This window comes from Macrobrachium nipponense, chromosome 49 (genome assembly GCF_015104395.2).
Source record: "Macrobrachium nipponense isolate FS-2020 chromosome 49, ASM1510439v2, whole genome shotgun sequence".
NCBI classification, from domain to species: Eukaryota; Metazoa; Arthropoda; class Malacostraca; order Decapoda; family Palaemonidae; genus Macrobrachium; species Macrobrachium nipponense.
Window position 1 is genome coordinate 12523492 of NC_087224.1, and position 23881 is coordinate 12547372.

The following is a 23881-nucleotide window of genomic DNA, read 5'->3' on the forward strand; positions in this document are numbered from 1 at the left end:
GGTTATTAGAAACAAAGAACCTGTTGTCGAAGAGGCAATTTGGCTTCCGCAAGAATAGAAGTTCTTTGGACCCCTTATTATGTCTCACACGTGAGATTCAGAATGCTTTTGCAGTCCAAAATCAAACAATTACAGTGTTCTTTGATTTGGAAAAAGCATTTGATACTACTTGGAGGGCTGGTATTTTAATGCAGCTGGTTGAATGGCGTATTGGTGGCAATATGTTTAATTTTGCCAAAGACTTCCTGTCTGACCGGTACCTTAAAGTTAGAATTGGCTCTACCTTCTCATCAGAGTATCTTCAGGAAGAAGGCATTCCACAAGGGAGTGTGCTTAGTCCAACCTTTTTTAATATTGCCATTAATGGTTTACTTGAACATCTCCCTGTTGGAGTACCTGGTCAAGCATTCGCGGATGATATTGTTGTTGTCTGTAGTAGAGCTACTGCAGTTGAAGCTTGTACTAAAATTCAGTTTGCAATTAATGCTGCTACTACCTGGGCTAATAGTAAAGGTTTCAAATTTTCTGCAGAAAAAACTAAAGCTATACGTTTTTGCAGAACACGAAGAAGGGAAGAGATTCCAACCTTATTTTTAGAAGGTTCTATCTTACTGTACGAAGATAAAGTCAAATATTTAGGAATTATTTTTGACAAAAAATTGACTTTTGCTGAACATATAAATGAGACTGCAGTAAATGTTAAACAGCGGTGCAATATTCTTAAAGTTGTTAGTAACCTGAATTTTGTAGCCGACCGTACTACTTTATTAAGAATTTATCAGGCACTATGCTTGAGTAAGATTGATTATGGATCTCAGGTTTATGGCTCGGCATGTAAGACCTTGTTAGGCAAGCTGGATGTAGTACACAATATGGCATTGCGTATTTGTACAGGTGCCTTTAAAACGTCTCCTGTTGAGAGCCTTTATGTAGACTCTGGTTTTCTTCCTCTCTTCATTCGGAGGGAGGAACAAGGTCTCCGATATTTGTCAAGAGCACTAACCTCTCAATCTAATCCAAATTTTAAGTATATAAAACATCCTGTTGACAGAGCACCAACTAGACCTACATTGCCTAAGCCCTTGAAGTTAGATTAAACATCAGTGTGAGAGAATTGAGGCCTTATCCTCCACTGGTTATGGAAACTACATTTTCTAATTCCCTCCTTGGTGTAGGCCTCCTTTAGATATTTGCCAAGTTAGAGACAACAAAAAGATCAGTTCAAGTGTTCAGCTTAAAAGTAGTAACTCGATTGCTGTATATACAGATGGATCAAAATCAGCAAATGGAGTTGGAGGTTCTGTCATCGTCGGTGGGAGAACAATTAAAAAAAGCCTCCCTATTAAATTCTCAATTTATAATGCAGAGATTTATGCTATTTTTAGCGTTTTGAAATTTATTTTTAGTACAGGTAGCACTGGGGACTCGTATATTATTTATTGTGATCCCCAGAGTTCCCTAGCTGCACTCCAGAAGTTGATGCCATCTAATCAACTCGTCCAAGAGTGCAGGATTGGCTGTCCTCCTGCATTCTCGAAAACAATCGGTGTGAAGTTTTGTTGGGTTCCCTCGCATGTGGGAATTCGTGGTAACGAGCTGGCTGATACAGCCGCTAAGCAGGCAGCTTCCTCCCGGGCTTCCCACTCTGTGAGGGTTCCCTGTGAAGATTTTTAAACTTTTTATTAAATCATTTTGTAGGACTAAGTGGCAGAATCACTGGTCCAACTTGAATAGTAATCTAAAGCGGAAATCGATCAGACCTTCTGTTCATCACTGGTCCCCTTCTGTTGGGATGGATAGAAGATCTACTATGAGATTCAGGGTCTCTGTAACACGGTTTTTTGGACTTTGCTCCTTGTCAAAGCATCGGATGTAGCTGAAAGTTGACATATGTATATTTTACAACCACACACAAATTTTGTCAGCATTATCAATAACCTAAACCCGATAGTTTTGATTTTTATAGAGTAAAAATGAACTAGCCGACGCCATGGCCAATGATTACGAGCCAAGAGTCGAAAAACATTCATTACGTAAGCAAGGTAAACAAACACCTTTTGACTAAATGTTGCCCCGCCCATCCACCATACAGAAATGCCATCGGCTCTGAAACCCAAAGACTTTATGAATGGCGGAACGATACATGGATGTGGGTAGGGTATCAGTGCTAGCGTAGTAATACTACTACTGTAGCAGTGGTGCCACAACAGTATAGCAGTAATATACATGAATTAAACGTTTAGGCCAACTGCTGGGATCCTTGAGGATCATTTAGCACTTCTTACAACTACTCGAGAAATTAGTTTTTATAGCCAGAAGTTAAATTTTCTAATCCAACAATGCCCATGGTAGCCTTCAGTGTTTATCCTGAATTATAACGAGGCGAAAGTGTGGAGCCTCATGAAGTCACCATTCTGACGATAATTATTGGTGAAGGTTTAAAGCCAATATACGGTACCGGCTATTTTTTTTCAGTAAATAGGTAGATAGCCAATAAATAAAAATTGTATGACATTGGATATAGCAGTTATCAAATCAAGCTTGTCTACTATGTTTTTGGTAATTACCAACTATTCCCTACATCTTGTCAATCTGATTGTGACCTATAAAGTAGACTGTAATTTCTTTGGAAACTTATTTTGGGAGTTAGACTAATAATCGAAGTGTTTTTTGTATTTATTAACATATTTTGTTGGTTTGTTCATTATGACAATTATCTGTGGGGAGGTTCCAGAGTTCATAAAGGTGTACTGCTTTGCTTGTATTTAAATTTGTATGTCATTGTTGCCAGAGGTTTAGCCTTCGTTACGTATAGCCAATCATCCATCGAGAAAGAGGGAAGAAATGATGTCATAAGTTACGTAACGAGTGCGTTCGAAACCTTTTCTCTGAGTAAGTTGGCCCGTCTTCAAAAAAGGTCACTTTTACATTATAAGTACCAAATTTATTCAACCTACGTAGTGCAGAATACACTCAAAATTTATGTGTTGATATAATATGTATTCTGAATAAGCGTTATATTTATGAAATGCATAGATACAAAGTTATTGCGAAAAAACCGTGTTACAGAGGCCCTGAATCTCATAGTAGTATAGTTTTAACGCGCCTGCGTATAGGGCATACGTTTTTAACTCACCGGTATCTTTTAACTATACTCTGTTTTTTTCCATCTGTCCATCCGCCTGTGGTGTTTTTGTATGGTAACACTGCGTCCCGGGCTTTAGTTAGTTACATTCAGCTAACATTCAACGATTATAATAATATCCTATTTCGAATATTAACGGTGTAATTCGCATGCAGAAAATTATTAAAACACTTTTCAGTTGCAAATGTACACCCAGATATCCTTTTATTTACCTAAAACTTACACATAGCTAACTATCTAAAGCCCGGGACGCAGTGTTACCATAGAAAAACACCACAGGCGGATGGACAGATGAGAAAAAAACAGAGTATAGTAGAGCAGAGAGGCAGGTTCCTCAATGCTCCAATTGTAATGTTGGCATTACAGTGAGGCATATATTTGTTGACTGTCCTCTTTATTTTAATCATAGACGTCGGTTTGGTTTCACCAACAAACCTTTGTCAGATATTTAAGGAGAGGGTGCTCCCGCAGAAGAGATTTTTAAATTTCTTAAGGAAATCCATTTGTTTTATGATATTTAATTGAGTATTTTAATATGAAGTTTATTTTAATAATTTGGATTAATTATATGTGTACCTTTTTTAGTAAATATATCCTGTTGATATATATGCGCTGAATGGCCTTTGGCTCCGGCGCGTGGCAAATGGCCACAAATTTTATAAATTCAATTTGTAGAGTTAATATCTGGATATATAATGCTACCCCTCTCTCTCTCTCTTTCTCTCTGCTATAAGACATCCAAAGCCCAACCCATAGATATATAATAGAGGTCTCCTTACATCCTATCATATGTTTATCTCCACGCTGCAGAATCGATCACCTGTGGGGGTTCTTCCTCGACCAACTGCACGCACTTGCTCAGCCCCAACCCAACTACCCCAAGACGTACAACGAACCACGTACTTGCAGCATGAGAATTACACGGGGGTCCAACATCTGTCAGTTACGTCTTGACTTCACGGAGTTTGCGAGCAGTCAGCCCGACGATTTTAGCAAGTGTCACCTCTCTCTCTCTCTCTCTCTCTCTCTCTCTCTCTCTCTCTCTCTCTCTCTCTCTCTCTCTCAAGAAGTGCACATGAAGGAAGGAATTTCTTGCTAAATATTTTGAAAACTGACATTTTTGGATGTAGTTGACCTTTGTAGTAGATATTAAATCCATTCATAGTTTTATTATGATGTTTTGACAAGTGTCATATGTTATATATTTATTTAAATATATGTTTATGCCTAATAAGCAGCTTGCGCGTGTGTGTGTGTGTGAGAATATGATAATGTCTGTGATTACAAATTTAAGCAGTTATTGGTCGCCAGCAGTACATCAGAATATATAGCATCACTCCCTGGTTATAATTGGGTTGGGAGGGGGCAAGGGGGTCGTCTCCATCAGGTACTAATCTTCACCCCTTTCTCTTCCAGGTATCTGCAATGAAGACAAGTTCACCGTTCAGGAAGAAAGGAAATTTACCTACTTATGTGGCAATTATCCTGCTAACTGGCACTGCGAATATAGCTATGTGTAGTTTATGTATGTTGGTGGTTATATGTCAAGGTTAGGTTATTCAAGTTAGGCTAGGTTAGGTTTTGGGTAGGTTAAACCTCTTGGATGGTATATAGCAGTAAAGGACTTTTTTTTATTGTAGGTAGAAATTACTTTACATATTAGATTTAGAGGATTTTGTCTGGGTTAAATTTCACAGACGTTAAATACCTAACAGTAAAAAACCCCAATTCATTTTATGTGAATGTTGATTTTGATCAGATTTAGAGGAAGATTTTGATGTTTGCAGTGTTAAAACATGGCAAGATACCCTGTCCCTCAAATACAAAGGTTAATTATTATTATTATTATTATTATTATTATTATTATTATTATTATTATTATTATTATTATTATTATTATTATTATTATTATTATTATTATTATTTATTCCAGTTTACTTAGACATCAACGGAAAGTAGAACCCAACAGTGTTCAACTTCGACACCTCGTCTGCTTCATTCGGCAGAAAGTTCAAGATCAAGGTCACAATGTCACAATGATTGAATGTTCCAAAAAGGGTAAGTTTCTTCTGATTTGCTCTGGTCCACTGGATGAAGCTCCTGTGGATCCACAGACTTTCTCTCATGGCCCATGGAGCCTCGACTTCACTCGGGTCTGCTGGCCATTTGTCTTTTTCGCCTAGGTAATGTTTTTGCACCGGCAAGCATCTTTTTTGAACTAACGGTATGGCCTCGCTGACGCTCTCACGTGACCTTCAGTGTTTCCCTGTACTCACTGAATGACCTCTCTCACTCTCCAGTCTGAATGTGAATTAAGAGCTGCTTGCCCACACAATACTCCATAGGTGTGTTACAAGTTTCAGTGCAATCAACTCGCCTCGTCTGGTGCTTGAACTCTCTCAAACTCTACATTGCCTCACCAGAGAAGGACCCAAGATCAGTCCCTTGGCAAAGGAGGAAGGAACAAGGAAAAATAAGGGCCTCTTAGGGACTGTCAACATGCCGTTTAGGGGTCAGGTTGCTGGCAGAGTGTATTACAGTATATAACACTTAATTTCTCATTTAATGTTGTCTTTTTAGGTGTTTCATACTCTCTTTATTTGGGTAAGTGTTGCTTGGTTGCCTCATTTTTCTTTCAATGATTTCAGTTCCGGGTGGGTGTGGCCAGTATTACACCGGATCATCTGGAAACTTCGCCAGTTTTAACTATGGAGGGCCATACCTAGCCGGCATGGACTATGGCATTTGCTTTAGGAAGGAAAAGGTAAGTTGATGAGTCATTAGCAAACTATGGGCATCCATCAGTGAGGGTCAGTATCCCTCAGACTGCATAGTTCAGTACCCGATTCTTTTTTCTAATACTCATTTTTTTCTGAATCACTATAGCCTTTCCTTTTGTAAGATTCATGTCTACATCTCCCATTCTTTTTCCTTGTTTTCATTGGATTTGCCTTGATAACAGCATGATGTTGCCTGTCCTACTAGCACTTGTTTCCAAAAAGAGCAGTTTAGTTGTACGTTGCTATGCAGTTACTGGTCTGACTACCCAGCATGCACTGGCTTTTAAGGTACTTTCATGTACTATTTCACCACCCACCAACCAAGGCCTAGTAGATCTTGTAGACTCTCTGTTACTATATGATTCAGATGCCTGTAAATGAGACAATAAAATCAGTCTCCCTCCTAGGCACTGCTAAGTCTTTGTGACACTGTCATACAGAAATGTTTGCTCAACTCCACTTCACCAAAATGCTTCTAGTTTTACTGATTTGCTTGCAAGCTGGCCAGAATGTCACCATTATCAAAACTTGATCACTCTCTCCAGCCAAAGTCACTGAGTAAATCTAACAAGCTAGAGCTTTTATGTATCCATCTGACCAAGGACTTGTAAATTATTGCAGATGAGTTGATACCAAGTGTGTCTTAAATGTCTCAGTCTATTGGTCTCATGTCTTAACCTGAATCTATTTCCTATGGCGAGAGAGAGAGAGAGAGAGAGAGAGGAAGGGAGGGTCTTGATAACCGAGGCTGCGTTATCTACGTCTCAAATACTTCATTAATAATATGACGTCTGTTATTGTAAACGAACGAACAACTCTTCGGGAAGATGTGTCTTATTCCTACGCTTGTCGACATCCTGTTCGCAATCCTTTTATTATCAAGGATGTGAGTAACATAACTTAATTTTGGTGTGAATATGTCTCTATCTGTACGATTAGCGTGTGAATATTTCATATTTTCACCTCCCTTATAAATGATGACACAATCCTGTCTTGCGTTTGTCCTCTGTTTTTTCATGTTTCGGAAATTGAATGAGGAAGCTTTACGTTACTTTATCCCTGTACGGTTTCAGTGTCTCGTCAATAGGTTCTATTTACAAACAATTATGTAATTATGCTTCTTGTCTATTTTCCTTCGCCGCTCTTCACCCAAAACTGACAAACAGCGAAAAGATGACTCATATCTTAATACTATGTCAAAATTTAGGCCAAAGCCCAAAATGCTGGGACACACGAGGTCATTTAAAAGCTGAAAATAATGTTGGAACAATCGTTAGGGGATGTTTGAGGACAGTAAGATTGAATTCCGAAAGGGAATATGGACGTAGGTACAATAAAAGGAATGAAAAGGGGCTTCAGCAAAGGCCCAAGTAAGGGACACTGCATAGAATCTCAATTAATGCCTACAGTGCACCGCGTGAGGTGCGCTGGCGGCACCACCCTTCATCTGATTAACTAGAACTTCACCATACTCACCATACCTGCACGGCTAGACCCAGTTGGTCCAAGTCGTCAGGTCCACAGTTCGAGCTGGTCCCTGTTAGACCAAGTCGTCTGGTCCACAGTTCGAAAGTCCAGAATATAAATTGATCCTGTCACATACTCCATTAACAATTAAATATACACTTGACTATCAGTCATAACTAAATACAAACGTATATTCTATATACTAACTTTACGCAGATCACAAGACAATCTTCGTAAATAGAAATTAACAAAAATAAAAGAGTTAGCCATCATATATCTTTTTTCTACAAGTTTACTGTAAATCTAAGAAAACGAATAACTGTGTATTACAGGGGGGGGACTAAAGACAATTTCACAACTTGTACTTGAGCGCTTAAATAAATGTATATATTAGTCATATATAACGACCCCCTGAATTTTTAAGGGGGGGTTAACGACTTAGGAAGGATCGATATTTTTGAAATAAAATGAAACTAAATTGGATTAGAATCGTCTCAGACAATCGTACGACGTTTGCTGAGGTTACCATGAAGCTAGCTAGCTCTCTCTCTCTCTCTCTCTCTCTCTCTCTCTCTCTCTCTCTCTCTCTCTCTCTCTCTCTCTCTCTCTCTCTCTCTCTCTCTCTCTGAATAAATCTAACAAGCTAGAGCTTTTATGTATTCATCTGACCAAGGACTTGTAAATTATTGCAGATGAGTTGATACCAAGTGTCTTAAATGTCTGTCTATTGGTCTCATGTCTTAACCTGAATCTATATCCTATAGAAAGCTAGGTGTCAGTGCCAGAATTTCAATTGCCCATTGATTTTAACCTGGTAAAGCCAGGTCCTTAATTGTAATTTATGTGCTCTTTTTAAATAGAAAGAACTCTGAACTACTAAGTCAATAACAAGAAAGATGTAAGTAAGCCTTCCATTTAACCAGAACCTGTGCACCACAACACTGACCAACCTTGGGTATTCTTTCATCCGATGTATGGACATTTACCGGCTACTAGTTGGCAACACGAGCTTTGACCCAGCAAACATGTACTGCCAACTAGGGATCGACTTTGTAGGCTTTGAAGCTTTCAACGTCGTGCCGGTAAGTGAACGACGAACGAAGCATTAGTATATAGTCTGAAATAGTACGAAACCAGGAGCCTGCTCTGGAAGCTGAAAAAATTATTTCGTAAGCAACTAAAAACCATTTTGTTATTGTAATATGGCGCACGTCCATTCTTTTCTAGTCTCCTGTTACCTCAGTGACAAATGTACCCCTGAATCTGTGGCGCCACACGTTTGAAGAGACGGCCTCCCCGAACTTCTTCGCCAGCTGTCGTTCCTGTGCCGGATTTTACCAGATGTACAGCCACAACCCCTGTTGTGATTGTACTATGGTTACAGTGTGTAGTTAATTTCTTAAATTATTATTATTATTATTATTATTATTATTAATTATTATTGATTTTATTTTATTTATTTTATTTTTAATTTTTATTATTATTTTATTATTTTATTTATTATTATTATTATTATTATATTTTATTATTATTATTATTATTATTATTATTCTAATAAAGGGTACCTGGAATTGGTGACTGACTGACCAAATGTCCTTGTCTAACCCAGGCCCAAAATAGATAGGAAGCAGAGGAGTTAAGGAAGAGGGGCGGGATGGACTAATCCCGCCTCTTGAAAGGGGGAACAATGTTTGTATTCAGAGTAACCATCTATTAGAAGGGTTGCCTGCCCAAGCTATAGTAGAGTCACTTCTACCCAGATTAGGGACATCACAACCTGAAGGGAACCCATTTAACACGAATTTTGATTTCATTTTGTTCATATACACATCTTTGATTTGTGAAGTGGCTCGGCTCTTCCCTAGAATTTTGAAAAGTGTCCTTTTTCAGACAACTGCAGTGCTACATATATACCCCTTTCTTTGCTGGCTGAAGAACCTACCAGTTTGAAAAAAGGAGTTTCAGGTGCAGAGTATCTTTAAGTGAGCACTGAATCACATTCACTGATTCTCAGAACGCCCTCTATGCAGGCCCATCCAAAAGAAGCCTCTTCTTTGTTCTGGCATTTTTTATGGAGTTCTGCTCATTTTAGGCCTATCTATGGGAGGTCCCTTTCTATATTAAGATTTGTTCTCCCTGCAGTTTCTCCCATACTGAGTTTTATTTCAAGCTACTGAAATAGAACAAGTCAGAATGACAATTATGACATGCCCCACAATGGATTATACCACACAGAAAAGGTTACAGATTACATTAAAAAGCCCCATTAACCAACTACTTATAATCGTGGCGTATGGCACAGTGGTCTGGCATCTACGGATGCAAGGTAATAACTCGGCAACTCAACCGTAAGTGATCCTCTGAAGAGCGATAGCAGCTTGCCACTTCATTTCAAGCCCAAGAACTGTAGTATCACTCCTCTCCAAATGCACTGGATAAGCCCCTCTCCAGGAGCTTTATGGTCCATGGGCGGGGAAACGTCTCTACGGGAATGTAGGTCCCTCAGGATTTGCTGGGGCAGGCGTTGCCATCCACTGAGGCATTCCAGCCGTTTCCATTTGCTGAGACATTCCAGTCATTTCCATCCGCTGAGGCATTCCAGCCGTTGCCACAGGGTATTGAGTTACAGGTAATTGTTGGTGTTTTGGGAGTCCTCCATACATCAGTCGTGTGTGACACTGTGGAAGATCATAGTTATGAATATAAAAAATCTTACACCCAAGGGGAATTATAACTGCTAAGTGACTAAACATCATTGTTTCTCAAACCGACAGCGATTCAATTCCCAATGGTGGCGAAGCACACATTGATTAGAATTGCCTTCGGACGTGGATGATCCCCGAGGCAGAGCAAATTGGATATTAAACGATTTCCGGGGCATAATACCTGTGAACATATATAGGTAAACACTTTCAACTGCTATCTAGAAATTGCTGCCATGAGGAGTTACTGAAGAAAGGTTGTTTTGTTCATGAACCTTACCTGCCAGATATATATATAGCTGTATTCTCCGAAGTCCGACAGAATTTCAAAACTCCCGGCACACACAGTGGTCGGCCAGGTGGTAGTACCCATTCCCGCCGCTGGGAGGCGGGCGTCAGGAACCAATCCCATTTTCTGTCAGATATTTTCTGTCGCCGGTGCAGCCAACAAGTGTTTTCTGCACCTCCGTCATTGGATTTTGGAACTCTTTTGGTCACTTGAGTATCCCAATTGATTTTTTGGTTTTTGATTTGGATCGGTGTTTAGGCATACGCTAATTGTGGATTGGTTTTTGAATTTGGCTTGTTTTTCCTAAAACTTAAGATGTCTGGATCTAGTTCGACTAGCGCCAGAGTATGTTGTGTGGAAGAATGCAAGGTGAGGCTACCGAAATCTTCGGTAGACCCTCATACAGTGTGCGCGAATTGTCGGAAACATGTTTGTATGTTTGATGATCGCTGCAATGAATGTGAGAGTATGTCTGATTCTGCGTGGAAGGCGTATGAATCATATGTGTGTAAAATAGAAAGAGATAGGGTAAGGAGGAGTGTAACGCCAGTTTCACATCCAGTGGAATTTATCCCTCCTAAACCTGTGTTGCCTTCGGGCCCTATCGATGATTCTTGAATCTTTGCGTAGCCTGGAATCAAAAGTGCAAGCATTAGAAGGTGTTAATAGTGCAGTGGTGTGTAGTGATAATGCTCCGAGTGTTGCGGAAGGGAGGTTGGACAACCGATCTGACGTTCCTTCGGCAAGACCTGGGGGCGCTTCCCAGGCTTCAAAAGTTCGTAAACGGATCTTGAAAGAGTGTTTTTCGTCATCAGAATCGTCCTCCCCGCGCAGCAGTTGGAGCTTTCGGAAGCGATCGCACGCCTTTGATTCCTCAGAGGAGGACGCTGCACATCCGTTAGCCCCTTCTGTTTTGCGGTCGTCTCCAGAACAATTCAAGGACTCTCCACCGCAAAAGAGAGCAAAGGTGCAAGATGTCGCACAGGCAGTCGGCACCTTTGGTCTTAGGGAGAAGGACGCTTCACGTCCTTTCTCTTCTTCTGTGTTGCGATCGTCGCCGGAGAGGACGTCTTTTGACGACAATGCTTTTGAGCACCCTGGTTGCGCTAAGGATATACCTGTAGCGGTCCATGTGAGGAGGAGGAGGGCTTCCCCTCGCCCCTCGTCTTCTCACAGGATCAGCCCTAAATCGAAGAAGATTGAGATTTTGCAACATCAAATTGCCTTATTAGTTGCAGAGAAAGAGGATAATTCACGTCACAGGAGGAAGGATGATAAGCTGCCAGTCAAGAGATCCAGGCAGTCTCCTTCTCCTTCTCATCGCCTCGCTCTTTCTCCTGTTACCTCGCCTTCGAGATTTCGTGCACGAAGGTCTGCAGAGCACGACGTTAAGGCGGCAGCGAGACTTGACGCCAGGCCTGACGCTCGGCTGGGCGCTCGGCTCGACGTCGGGCGGGGCGCTCGGCTGGATGCCAAGTGTGACGCTCGGCAGGACGCTCGGCTGGACGCTCGGCTTGACGCCAGGCATGGTGCGCAGCTGGACGCACGACGTAATGTTTCTTCAGACATTCGCCGAGATTCGGAGGATAGTAATGAATCTCAAGAAGGAAACTTGTCGAAGGAATTAACTGAAGAACAATCATCAACAGTATCTTCAGATTACCAGGTTTTGGTTCAATTGCTTCAAACCTCCTTTGAAGAGAAGTTTAAACCTAAAGCCCCACAGTCGCCTCCTTCACAATTGCTATCGTCTAAGGCTATCAAGACTCCAGGATTGTTGAAGATGGCTACTTCATTATCAACAAAAAGGGCTTTTAAGAAAATGCAGAATTGGATGGAGTCAAGAAAAGCCCGAAACAAGAACGCTTTCGCCCTACCCCCTTCAAGACTGACAGGCAAGGCAGGTCTTTGGTATGAGACAGGTTTTGTCGACAATGAAAGTGCCCTGGACCCTTTCTGAGATGGACCATCATATGAAGGGACTCTTCCGTACGATAGAAGTTTTCAACTTTTTGGATTGGTGTTTAGGGGTCTTGGATAACCGGTCGCGTAGTCCTGATTCGCTTAGCCTCGAGGAGCTGTCCAGCGTTCTTGCATGCATGGACAAGGCCGTCAGGGATGGTTCGGAGGAGTTGGCCTCGCACTTCTGCACTTCGATTTTGAAGAAGAGCACGGCCTATTGTGGTTTTACTGCAAAGGCGGTCTCTATCTCTCAAAAGGCAGAATTGTTGTATGCACCTCTTTCGAGCCATCTCTTTCCCCAGGCTATGGTCAAAGATCTGGCTGTCAGTCTACAAGAGAAGGCTACCCAAGACCTCTTAGCTCAGTCGGCAAAACGTACGGTTGTTTCTTCTACGTCTGCACGGACGCAACCTTTCAAGAAGCAGAAGCCCTTTCGAGGTGGAGTTTCCTCGAGAACATCTTCGAGGAAGTACACGTTCCAGAGGCAGAGTCTCGGCTAAGATCAGAGGAAAGAAATGAACCAGATATCCTTCAGCCACCAGTAGGAGCCAGGCTTCGACTATTCTCAAAAGCTTGGATAGAAAGGAAGGCGGACAGCTGGTCGCTCAATGTCATCAAGCGGGGGTACAAGATTCCTTTCTTGAAACCTCCCCCACTGTGCACGACACCCAAGGATTTATCCCCTATTTACCATCAGGAGAAGCAACAAATCCTTTTCGATCTGCTCGAGCAGATGTTAGAAAAGAGAGCGGTGGAACAGGTCGTAGACCTGGAATCCCCAGGCTTCTACAACAGGATATTCCTGGTGCCGAAACAGTCAGGAGGTTGGCGACCAGCCTTAGATGTGAGCAGTCTGAATCGGTTCGTACAGAAGCAGAAATTCAAGATGGAGACACCTCAGTCAGTTCTTGGGACCTTAAGACCAAACGATTGGATGGTTTCATTAGACCTTCAAGACGCGTATTTCCACGTCCCCATCCATCCACAGTCGATGAAGTATCTTCGGTTTGTCCTAAAAGGGACGGTTTATCAATTCAGGGCGCTTTGCTTCGGATTGAGCACGGCCCCTATGATCTTCACGATTTTAATGAAGAACGTGGCGAGGTGGCTTCATCTTGCAAATATCAGAGTCTCTATGTACCTGGACGACTGGCTCATTCGCGCCTCCACTCAAACGCGGTGTCTGAAGGATCTTCAAACAACTTTATTGTTGGTGAAGTCCCTGGGACTACTGGTGAATTTCAAAAAGTCACATCTGATTCCAACCCAATCCATCCTGTATCTGGGATTCAGATGGATTCAGTGGCTTTTCGAGCTTTTCCGTCCCAGGGACGTCAGCAGCAATGTTTAGACAAAGTGTCAGCCTTCCTAAGGAAAGATTCGTGCTCGGTGAGGGAATGGATGAGCCTGCTGGGGACCATTTCCTCGCTGGAGAAGTTGTTTCCTTGGGGAGACTGCACCTCAGACCGCTACAATTTTTTCCCAAGGAAAATTGGAAAGAAAACAAGAATCTGGATATGAGCTTAAAAATTTCAAGAGAGGTAAAACATCACTTAAAATGGTGGCTAGATCCAGTGAAGTTGTTGGAGGGCGTGTCTCTCAAGCTTCAGAGCCCCGACCTAGTGTTGTTCTCCGACGCGTCCACCACGGGTTGGGGAGCAACATTAGGGGGGGAAGAAGTGTCAGGCACCTGGAGAGGGGAACAGGTGTCCTGGCACATAAACCTAAAGGAAATGGCAGCCATCTTTTTAGCTCTCCAGTTTTTCCAAGAAAAAGTCTCTCATCGAATAGTCCAAGTCAACTCAGACAACACCACAGCTCTGGCATACTTGAAGAAACAGGGAGGAACACAGTCTCGATCCCTTTTTGCCCTGGCAAAGGAGATCTTGCTGTGGGCAAGGGCACTGGACGTCACGATCCTTACAAGGTTCGTAGCAGGAGTAGAGAACGTCCGGGCAGATCTCCTCAGCAGACGAGGTCAACTTCTGCCAACCGAGTGGACTCTGCATCAGGAGGTATGCCAAGAGCTGTGGGGGTTATGGGGACGTCCGCTAGTGGACATCTTTGCGACGTCCAGAACGAAGAGGCTTCCACTGTACTGCTCCCCAGTACTCGACCCAGCGGCAGTGGCGATAGACGCACTTCTCTGGGACTGGACGGGGATGGACCTGTACGCCTTTCCCCCATTCAAGATCCTAGGGGAAGTCATGAGAAAGTTTGCGGCGTCGGAAGGGACGAGAATGACTTTGATCGCCCCGTTCTGGCCGGCGAGAGACTGGTTCACAGAGGTCATGGCCTTCGCAGTAGACTTCCCGAGGACGCTTCCAGAAAGGACAGATCTACTCAGACAGCCCCACTTCGAGAGGTACCACAGAAACCTCTCCGCTCTGAGTCTGACTGCATTCAGACTATCCAAAAGTTGGCCAGAGCGAGAGGCTTTTCTAGGTCAGTGGCGAAAGCTATCGCCAGTGCAAGAAGAGCTTCATCCAATGCAGTGTACCAATCGAAGTGGGCAGTCTTCAGGAGTTGGTGCAAGAAGAACGGCATTTCCTCCACCACGACCTCTGTGAGCCAGATTGCTGACTTCCTTTTATATCTGAGAAGGGATCTAAAACTTGCAGTCTCTACAATCAAGGGATATAGGAGTGTGCTTTCAGTTGTCTTTAGGCACAGAGGCCTGGACTTGGCGGACAACAGAGACCTTCACGATCTCTTGAGATCTTTTGAAACAACGAAGGTTCAACAACCCAGGTTGCCGTCTTGGAACTTGGATGTAGTTTTGAAGTTCCTCATGTCCAGTCCATTCGAACCTATGCATACGGCTTCCCTGAAGGATGTTACTAGAAAAGCTATCTTCCTGACTGCTCTGGCGACGGCGAAGAGAGTCAGCGAGGTGCAAGCGATTAGCAAATACGTGGGCTTTGAAGGTTATAACGCGGTCTGTTCCTTGAGCCCAACGTTCCTGGCAAAAAATGAAAATCCGTCCAACCCTTGGCCTAGGACCTTCGAAATTAAAGGGATGGCTGAAATCGTTGGGCGCGAGCCAGAGAGAGTTCTGTGCCCTGTCAGGGCTCTAAAATTCTACCTAAAGAAGACTAAGGATTGTAGAGGTCTTTCTGATAACTTGTGGTGTTCGGTAAGGAAGCCAAATTTACCAATGTCAAAGAATGCTTTGGCTTTTTTCTTGAGGGACACCATCAAGGAAGCGCATTCATCCTGTCAAGACAGTGATATGAAAATGTTGAAGGTGAATGCGCATGAAGTGAGGGCTATTTCTACGTCGGTAGCCTTCCAAAAGAACATGGCACTCAATGACATCTTGAATGCCACATTTTGGCGTAGTAATTCAGTGTTTCCCTCTCACTACCTTCGGGAGGTGAGGACTACATACGAGAACTGTTGCTCTTTGGGCCCATATGTCGTAGTAGACACTATATTGGGGACAGAGAGTAGCACTCTTCCTATCATTTAGGAAATAATATGTTAGTTTGAACTTTTTAATTTTATTTCTTTTTATTTTTTATTTTTTGGTTTATTATGCTTGTTTAGGTGTTTAGGTTATTGTGGTCTTGGGTCGGCCGCCTTAGGCGGCCTTCCCTCCATTAGCCTTGGTTATACGAAGTTTAACTAGATAGGCTAGGTCAGGTGGTAATGTTTTTGCTTCGCCCTCACAGTAGGGTAAAATGTTTTTGTCACATTGTGGTCACGTACCCGTTGACAAATCATCTGGAGCGCACCAGCTACATAGGTCACGTCCTTGCTGGCACCTCCAGTGAAGCATTAACAGCATTCGGTGTCTAATCAACACCTATATGATCTGTCACATTGTGGTCACGCTCCTTGTGACAGTTCATTAGAGCGCACCAGCTACACAGGTCACGTCCTTGCTGGCACCTCTAGGAATGCATTACCCAAAAAATTGGAGGTCTATAATGTAGGATCTAGTTGTTTTGTGGTCACGCCCCAGTTGACAGATCCTCTAGAACTCAACAGCATCGCAGGTCACTACCTTGCTGGAGTCTCTAGTAAAGCAGAAGCAGACTTGGGTGACGGTACTCACGAAGTCAGCTATGCTAACAGGTAAGGAACCAAGATATCGATCGTGTAAATGCAATTGTTTCCCAAAATCCGAGTCTGTCTCCCCCTTCCTCCAAAGATGGGATTCAGCTATATATATATCTGGCAGGTAAGGTTCATGAACAAAATGATATTGTTATGATACAATAAAGTTTGTTCATACTTACCTGGCAGATATATATAATCAAAGTGCCCACCCACCTCCCCTCAGGAGACAGTGGCACTAGAAAAAATCTGACAGAAAATGGGAATGGTTCCTGACGCTCACCTCCCAGCGGCGGGAATGGGTACTACCACCTGGCCGACCACTGCATGTGCCGGGAGTTTTGAAATTCTGTCGGACTTCGGAGAATACAGCTATATATATATCTGCCAGGTAAGTATGAACAAACTTTATTGTATCATAACAATATCATTTTTGTAGAGAGTGGTAGCTAGAGTTCAGAAGTGGCGTCTCACGAGGACAGTTTTCATCAAATTTTATTGTTTTGGCTCTGGTTGATGGGGGGGAGGTTTAGTGCCGTCAGTGTACCTCATGCTGTGCACTGTAGAGATTTCTTAAGGTTCTCTGCAGTGCCCCTGTGGCCCCTAGCTTTACCCTCTTTCATTCTTTTTAATGTACCTCCGTTCATATTCTCTTTCTTCCATCTGACCTTCCACCCTCTCCTAACAATTGTTTCATAGTGCAGCTGCCAGGTTTTCCTCCTGTCACACCTTTCAAACCTTCTTACTGTCGAGGATCTCAGATAGTAACCAGCACTTGGCCCATGGCCTAAATTCCATATTCTTATCTAATCTAATTCATCGTCAGAGAGTAGTACTAACTATTAGGTGCCAAATGACCTGACATTGCTCACTTCATAAACTGTTAAGGGATGCAGCATGTTATATGTTTTTGTGCCTGTCTGTATTGACGAGGGGAGTTACTCTACTTACCTTCTTATAGTAAACTGCTATTAAGATGAACAGAATGGATGTGTAGATATAGGAGAAGCTGCACCAAAAGGCATATGACGCTGAATAGTTATTAAATCCCCCAAAGTGATGAGACCCTGAGTCATCTCTCCATTCGAAGTACCATCCTTCTTCAAAACCATACATAATGAAATGCAATATGATGGAAACAGATACACCAACGCCAGTTATAGTAGCTGCCAGTAACTTCGAGGTTGCGCTTCGAAGATTCGTCAGCTCGCTGTGGGAGAAGGTGTCGACATACTGTGAAATGAGAAAAACAATAAAGTCGAATAAAGCAGTTGTGTAAAGTAGCAGACATTAACATACCATAAAATAACTATGTCAGTTGCTGTAACCCAAAACAAATCATTACTTCTCCTTCTTATTTGGCGGAGTAACTTTCTTGGTAAGCAATTTAGCTTACTTTGAAGAAAATGGGACTTTCTAACTTTTATTCTATAAGAGGTTGGTGCCTGACTGAGAGGAACATGTACGTAAGACATTCAGTTTGTGCATTTTACACAGTCAAATTTCTTCATTTATGTAAACCTGCAAGGATGCGTCCACACAGCAAACATCCTATTAAGTCTGGTTTAATTAAAGAAATACTACAAATGGTCCAAAAGGCAATTTTCTATTCTGCTTTCTGGTAGCCATGATTGCTCCCTCACGGAGCAGTTTAACCAGGCAAAATTGTAGCACTATGACATGACTCTCTTGGATGAAACCTCTCACACTCGCCTTCCTTCCCAGAAACCAAGAACAGAAAGACATCCAGGCTCACCGAGATGAAATAGATGATTTCACACGTGAGGAAAATGTAAGCTGTGTGCACCACTACCAGTAGAAACCCGATGAATCTGGTTGTTGCTGTAGCATCTGGCGGAAAAGAAAATATAAGCGAGTTACCGAGCTTCCAGTAAAGTTACGTTACCCATATGATAAAGGAGCAAAGATTCTGTTAAGCTGAGGGCTTGTGTCCCAGCGTTGCAAGCGAAGAAAAGCACTCAAACATTAAGTGTTGCTGAAACCTCCGGCAGACCTGAGAAGTATATAATGGCCGGTGAAATAGGTTACAATGAGACCCAAGAACCAACGGATGAAGAAGACAAGGGACGTCATTTCTCTTTTGAGCTTCGGAGCGTCAAACACTAAGATTGCCGGAGTGGAGTGAATAAGGAATGGACTGTAGTTGGTTGGTCCAATGTGGACAAACGTCTCATTGTCATGATCAAAATGGGTTTAACAGCGCCTCCTGAAATGACATCTTTCTAAAGTATAGCCCCCAGTTAAATTGTGACGTGAAAACTAACACTTGACTTTAGATATTTACGTGTGGCATATTTTTGTACTTTCCCTGCCTGGTTGGCACAGACATTTAGAAAGTCTGTGGAAACAATACAGCGAATGACAGTTCTCAGGCAAATCCGTAAACGAGGGAGTAGCAATAAGGGAACGATTTAAATTGGTAAACAGATCTGGCTGCACTGCTTTTACTACCAGGTCACACCTTAGTGATCTTAGTATTTGACATACCGTAGCTTTTGGTTTGGTATGGAGAACCAACTGAGAAGTTTTAGAAAGTAAAGAACCAGGCATGATTCGAGAAAGGTTTTGACAGAGTTCCTGCGTGCCCGGGTTCGCCAGCTGCTTCAAATAAGTGAGAACTGGACAAATTGAGACTGGATGATAGACAGTTGCATGGTGGAGGGGAGAGTAGTGGAGAAACATACGAAAGGGAGAGCAGCAGAGAATTCAGAGGAAACATAAAGAAAAGGGTGAAGGCTAGAGAGACGAATGAGCAAAACCGGACCTCTGATATCTTCATAAGTTTCAGCATTGCTGGGTACTTTAACAGGGTAAGGGAATCAACCTTTCTCTCTCATCCAGGCCGTTGTTGGCTGTAGTGGAGAAGTTCCAGGGACTGACGTTTCTTTCTTGGCCACAGGCAGACTTGGACTGAAGTCCAACTGCATTGCATTAAGGGAAACACCGAAAACAAAAAACACTTAATCTACAGTGTAAGGGAAATATTTATACTCTGGACAATAGATGGCGTTAGTGGCTAAGCAGTCAGTTGCTTCTCCTGTTGGTGAACTAGGAGATCCTTGTTAAGGGATCTGTATTGGGAGAATTGTGTGTTCTGGTTGACAACCCCACTTGGCCTACTTTAAGCAGTAAGTAAAAGGAGTTTTATTAATATTAAGGTGGTAATCTCAAAATTGTGGGTATTTTAGTTACAAATATTATGAGAACTAAATTGTAAGTGTAATGTTTCTTGTCTAAATTTAAACGTAAAGTGTCAATATTAAATTGTAAGTGTGATGTTTCCTCTTTGGCAGCTAGCCCAACGTGTGATGCCCAGCATTTTGGCTTGTGTACTGCAGTAGCGCCATTGCAAGCTGTTAATAGCCAGAAGTGCCTGAAGTAGGAATATTTTCGCTGATAAGGATATACCACTGGACTACTAGTTACTGATATGATATGCTGTTAAGGTTTTTTGTGTTAATATTTAAATGTTGAGTTGTTGATGAAAGTGATGATGGGCATGTTTTGGCCCAGGGTACTGATGTCATTAAACTAATTTTCTTGTGTAATTAAGATAAGTGGTGAAGGTCATTTATAAGTTTTTTAAAATGATTGCTATAAAGGTATTTTCAGTGGATGTGTCTGTCCCTCATCCAACTTACCTGAAATTTGATATTGTTAATTGAATATCCCTGACATACAGATTACTGTATAGAACACAAACCGAGTTGAGTGAGAAGCATAAATAACACCACAGAGTACTGGACGAGAGGCATTTAGTCTTACATGGATCAAAGCAGAATCCTGCTGACATCCCAAAACAAGCCATCCAAATGATCTGTTGAAGAAAAATGAAATTGATGCATCTTCACACACGCCACAGGGTTCCTCAGATTCAACCGTGTTTCAGTATTATCTTCATTTATATCATCTGATAGACAGTCCCGTCTATGTTTATTCCGGCAGCATTACAGAAAAAGTACGCAAGACTTCACACATACTCACCAGCCCAATTATACCAATGGTCATGATACTAGTCCTGAGGCAAATGAGAGGTTTGTTGGGCTGCACAGCGACAGCATTCTGTGTATACTGCATCCTGGAGAGAAGAGATTACATATATATGACATCATACTCACAGCTCTCTAGTCACTTTGCTGGAAGTGAACTCCGAATAGGGATCTCCCATGCCACAGAGGTGTGATTCAAAGGTATCAAGGGGCATTACTCAGCCGCCGAGAGGGATCTGGTGACACATTGCTCAGCCGCTGAGAGGGATCTAGCGGTACATTACTCAGCCGCTGAGAGGGATCTAGCGGTACATTACTCAGCCGCTGAGAGGGATCTAGCGGTACATTACTCAGCCGCTGAGAGGGATCTAGCGGTACATTACTCAGCCGCTGAGAGGGATCTAGCGGTACATTACTCAGCCGCTGAGAGGGATCCGGTGACAGTCACCAGCAGGAACTGCGGACAGCGGCTCCTGTGCATTCGTAAGAGGCTGAGACGTCATTACTTCAGGAAACTTCCATTTTATGATTATTATTATTAATATTTCATTGGATGAAACCTGTTCACATGGAACAAGCGCACCAAAAGAGGCCATTGACTTGAAATTCAACCTTCCAAAGTATATGTCGGTTACAACCTCCCACCGCAGACCAACCCACACTGCCACAATAACTGATCCTGAGAGGGCATATCACAACAATAACCGCCATACCAGCGGACCAGCTAAATACACAGTAATTCTGTAACATCCCCCTACTCCTTTTCATTATCAGTCTAAGCAAGCACTCGAAAGATATCTGTGCAGGACTGAAGATGTATAGATAACAAAAGCATCTTGGGTTTTACCCTGCGTTCCAATGATAATAATAATAATACTGATGAAATAAAAGAAAAACGCAATAACAGTGTGGTTTACATTTTCTTAAAAATATGAGAATAAGAATGACCTTGATTTTCCACTTTTAAGATGTTGAAAATATGAATTCAGAACTTGTGGCATTTTTCTTTTTAATTCTTGCTTCAAAACGCAAGCAACAGACATAATATGGACAATGTATTCAAAGTGTAGTGATGCTGTACTGGAAGACGCTCATCGAGTAACAAATTTATCTGGGATTAAATTGAGCTGAATATAAAATTGAAGCCAAAGGACAACCACTGAGATCTACGAGGTCAAAGGTTTGAAAGGTGTTAACAGGAGGAGAGGGTGGAAAGTGAGATGGAAGAATGAGAATATGAGAGGAGGTACTACAGTTAAGGGAACGAAAGAGGTTGCAGCCAGGGCCCCTAAGGAAGGGAGGGAGGGACGCTGCAAAGAACCTTGAAGGAAAACCTGTGCCCACTGCAACTGCATTACTCACATTTTTCAGGCTGTTTGTTCTTCTGAGGGAGTGACCGGTCACATCTTGCAACCTGCAGGTCTGGAGAGTGGTGCCGTCTGAGGTGCAGGCAGAGGAGAAGGGCCGGGCGCAACCCCCCTGACGCCACCTGAAGATAAAAGCCCTCATTGATAAGGAATTTTTGTGCATCGAGTCGCTCGCCACAGGCGATTTATCATCTGTTTTCGTTCCTCTCCAGATAACCTATCTGGATGTCCTTGGAATTTCATCATACCATCTCTGGTTCAGTTATAAAGCCAGGGAGATCTCGCCATCTCATGGTAAGGTGTTCATTCCCTTTCTCATTGATCGCGGCTGTGATTCTGTTGTGGCTACTCAACTGGGCCCCGAGTTTGATAACCACCTGTGATACAACCCCTCCAGACGTGGAGAATTCCGTATCCTTCAAGGAGAATAATAAATATTAGTAATAAGGAAGCTTTATAGTGACAAGTTTAGTTTATTTAAGAATTAGTCTGTAAATCGTCAGGATATTCACTTTTTACGATTTCCTCCTCCTTTCTGGGCCCCCTTATTTTGGTTTGAGTGTGTTGGTATTCCTGTCGTAATTGTGTATACATGTGGTTTGAATTATTATTATTATTATTAAGAGTGAAAGTGGTTCAATTATTTCCTGTATTCAAGAGGTTCAGGTGTAATTTCAATCTTTTTATTCATGTATTAAATTTATGATTCTTCGTTGTGTTTGTTTACTCCCCACCCTTGAATTCATCCTTGCACTTTGATTATTGGAGTTTTTGTGGTATGATTGATGACAGTAAAGAAACCGTTACAATATATATATATATATATAATATATATATATATATATTATATATATATATATATATATATATATATATATATATATATTGTAACGGTTTCTTTACTGTCATCAAAATACTCTATTCAATTTCTACCAGTATCCATATAACAACGATATGAAGTCCACAATAGGGTGCAATCATACCACAAACTCAATAATCAAAGTGCAAGGATGAATTCAAGGGTGGGGAGTAAACAAACACAACGAAGAATCATAAATTTAATACATGAATAAAAAGATTGAAATTACACCTGAACCTCTTGAATACAGGAAATAATTGAACCACTTTCACTCTTAATAATAATAATAATTCAAACCACAAAGTTGATAAATCGTAAAAAGTGAATATCCTGACGATTTACAGACTATATGTCTTTGTTTGTACTTACGGGTTTCTTTTTATTCTCTTTCTCTCTTCTCTTCTCTTATATATATATACTATATATATATATATATGCAGAAGCCAGGTACTATGTCGTACCTCTAAGTAAATGGGGATACAATCCACAATGAAGTAAATTCCTCTTGTAGTTTAAAATATATGTTACTTGTACAGGATTAAAGCTTTCGACCATCAACTGTGGTCTTGTTTCACTAAAGTGTGATATGTCACCTCAAGGAACTGACAAGAAGAGCACAAACATTTGAAAAAACAACGGTTAGGAAACAAGCTAGTTCAAATTATGAATGATCAGGCGGTTGAGCCCTCGTTCTTTCCAGAATTCGTCTTGATCTTCGTGGGGGAATGTTTCTATTGTCAACTGCTTGTTCTATGGTGGTTGGGTGGTTAGTTGGAGAAATGAACCTGAGTAACATATAAACTTTTTAAACTCAAGAGGAATTTACTTCATTGTGGATTGTATCCCCATATATATATATATATATATATATATATATATATATATATATATATATATATATAAGAGAAGAGAAGAGAAAGAGATATAAAAGAAACCCCGTAAGTACAAACAAAGACACATACATCAACACAACATATATATATATTATATATATATATATATTGTTACGACGACCTTATTTACTGCCGTTATTTCAAGGGTTCTTGTCTTTATTCAGAATTTGCGGTCAGTAAAAATGCAACACAGCAACTTAGGAACAAAAGAACAAACACCTCAACAAAAGTTACAATATTTATTTCCACAAGAAAAAAGGTAATGGTTGGCAAAAATAATAATCAAAATGAATATATAAAACAAGGGAAAACCAACCTTAAGATCTTTAAAAGATCACCTAAAAC

General features: G+C 41.6%; 1 protein-coding gene and 1 pseudogene across 2 annotated transcripts; one reads left to right on the forward strand and one right to left on the reverse strand.

The window, feature by feature from the left end:
- Nucleotides 1-8787, forward strand: part of LOC135205238 (uncharacterized) — a 39286-nt pseudogene extending 30499 nt beyond the window's left edge.
- Nucleotides 8788-9658: 871 nt separating this feature from the next.
- Nucleotides 9659-21910, reverse strand: LOC135205335 (uncharacterized). Of its 2 annotated transcripts, none has more exons than XM_064235784.1 (6): nt 21780-21910; nt 20413-20506; nt 20194-20245; nt 18164-18258; nt 17359-17640; nt 9659-10070 (listed from the first exon to the last, which is right to left on the reverse strand). In XM_064235784.1, coding segments are annotated over exons 1-6 (720 nt in total). In that variant the 5' UTR covers nt 21782-21910; the 3' UTR covers nt 9659-9875. The 2 variants fall into 2 exon arrangements, with proteins under 2 accessions (XP_064091854.1, XP_064091855.1); XM_064235785.1 differs by lacking the exon at nt 21780-21910 and adding an exon at nt 21030-21113.
- Nucleotides 21911-23881: the final 1971 nt, after the last annotated feature.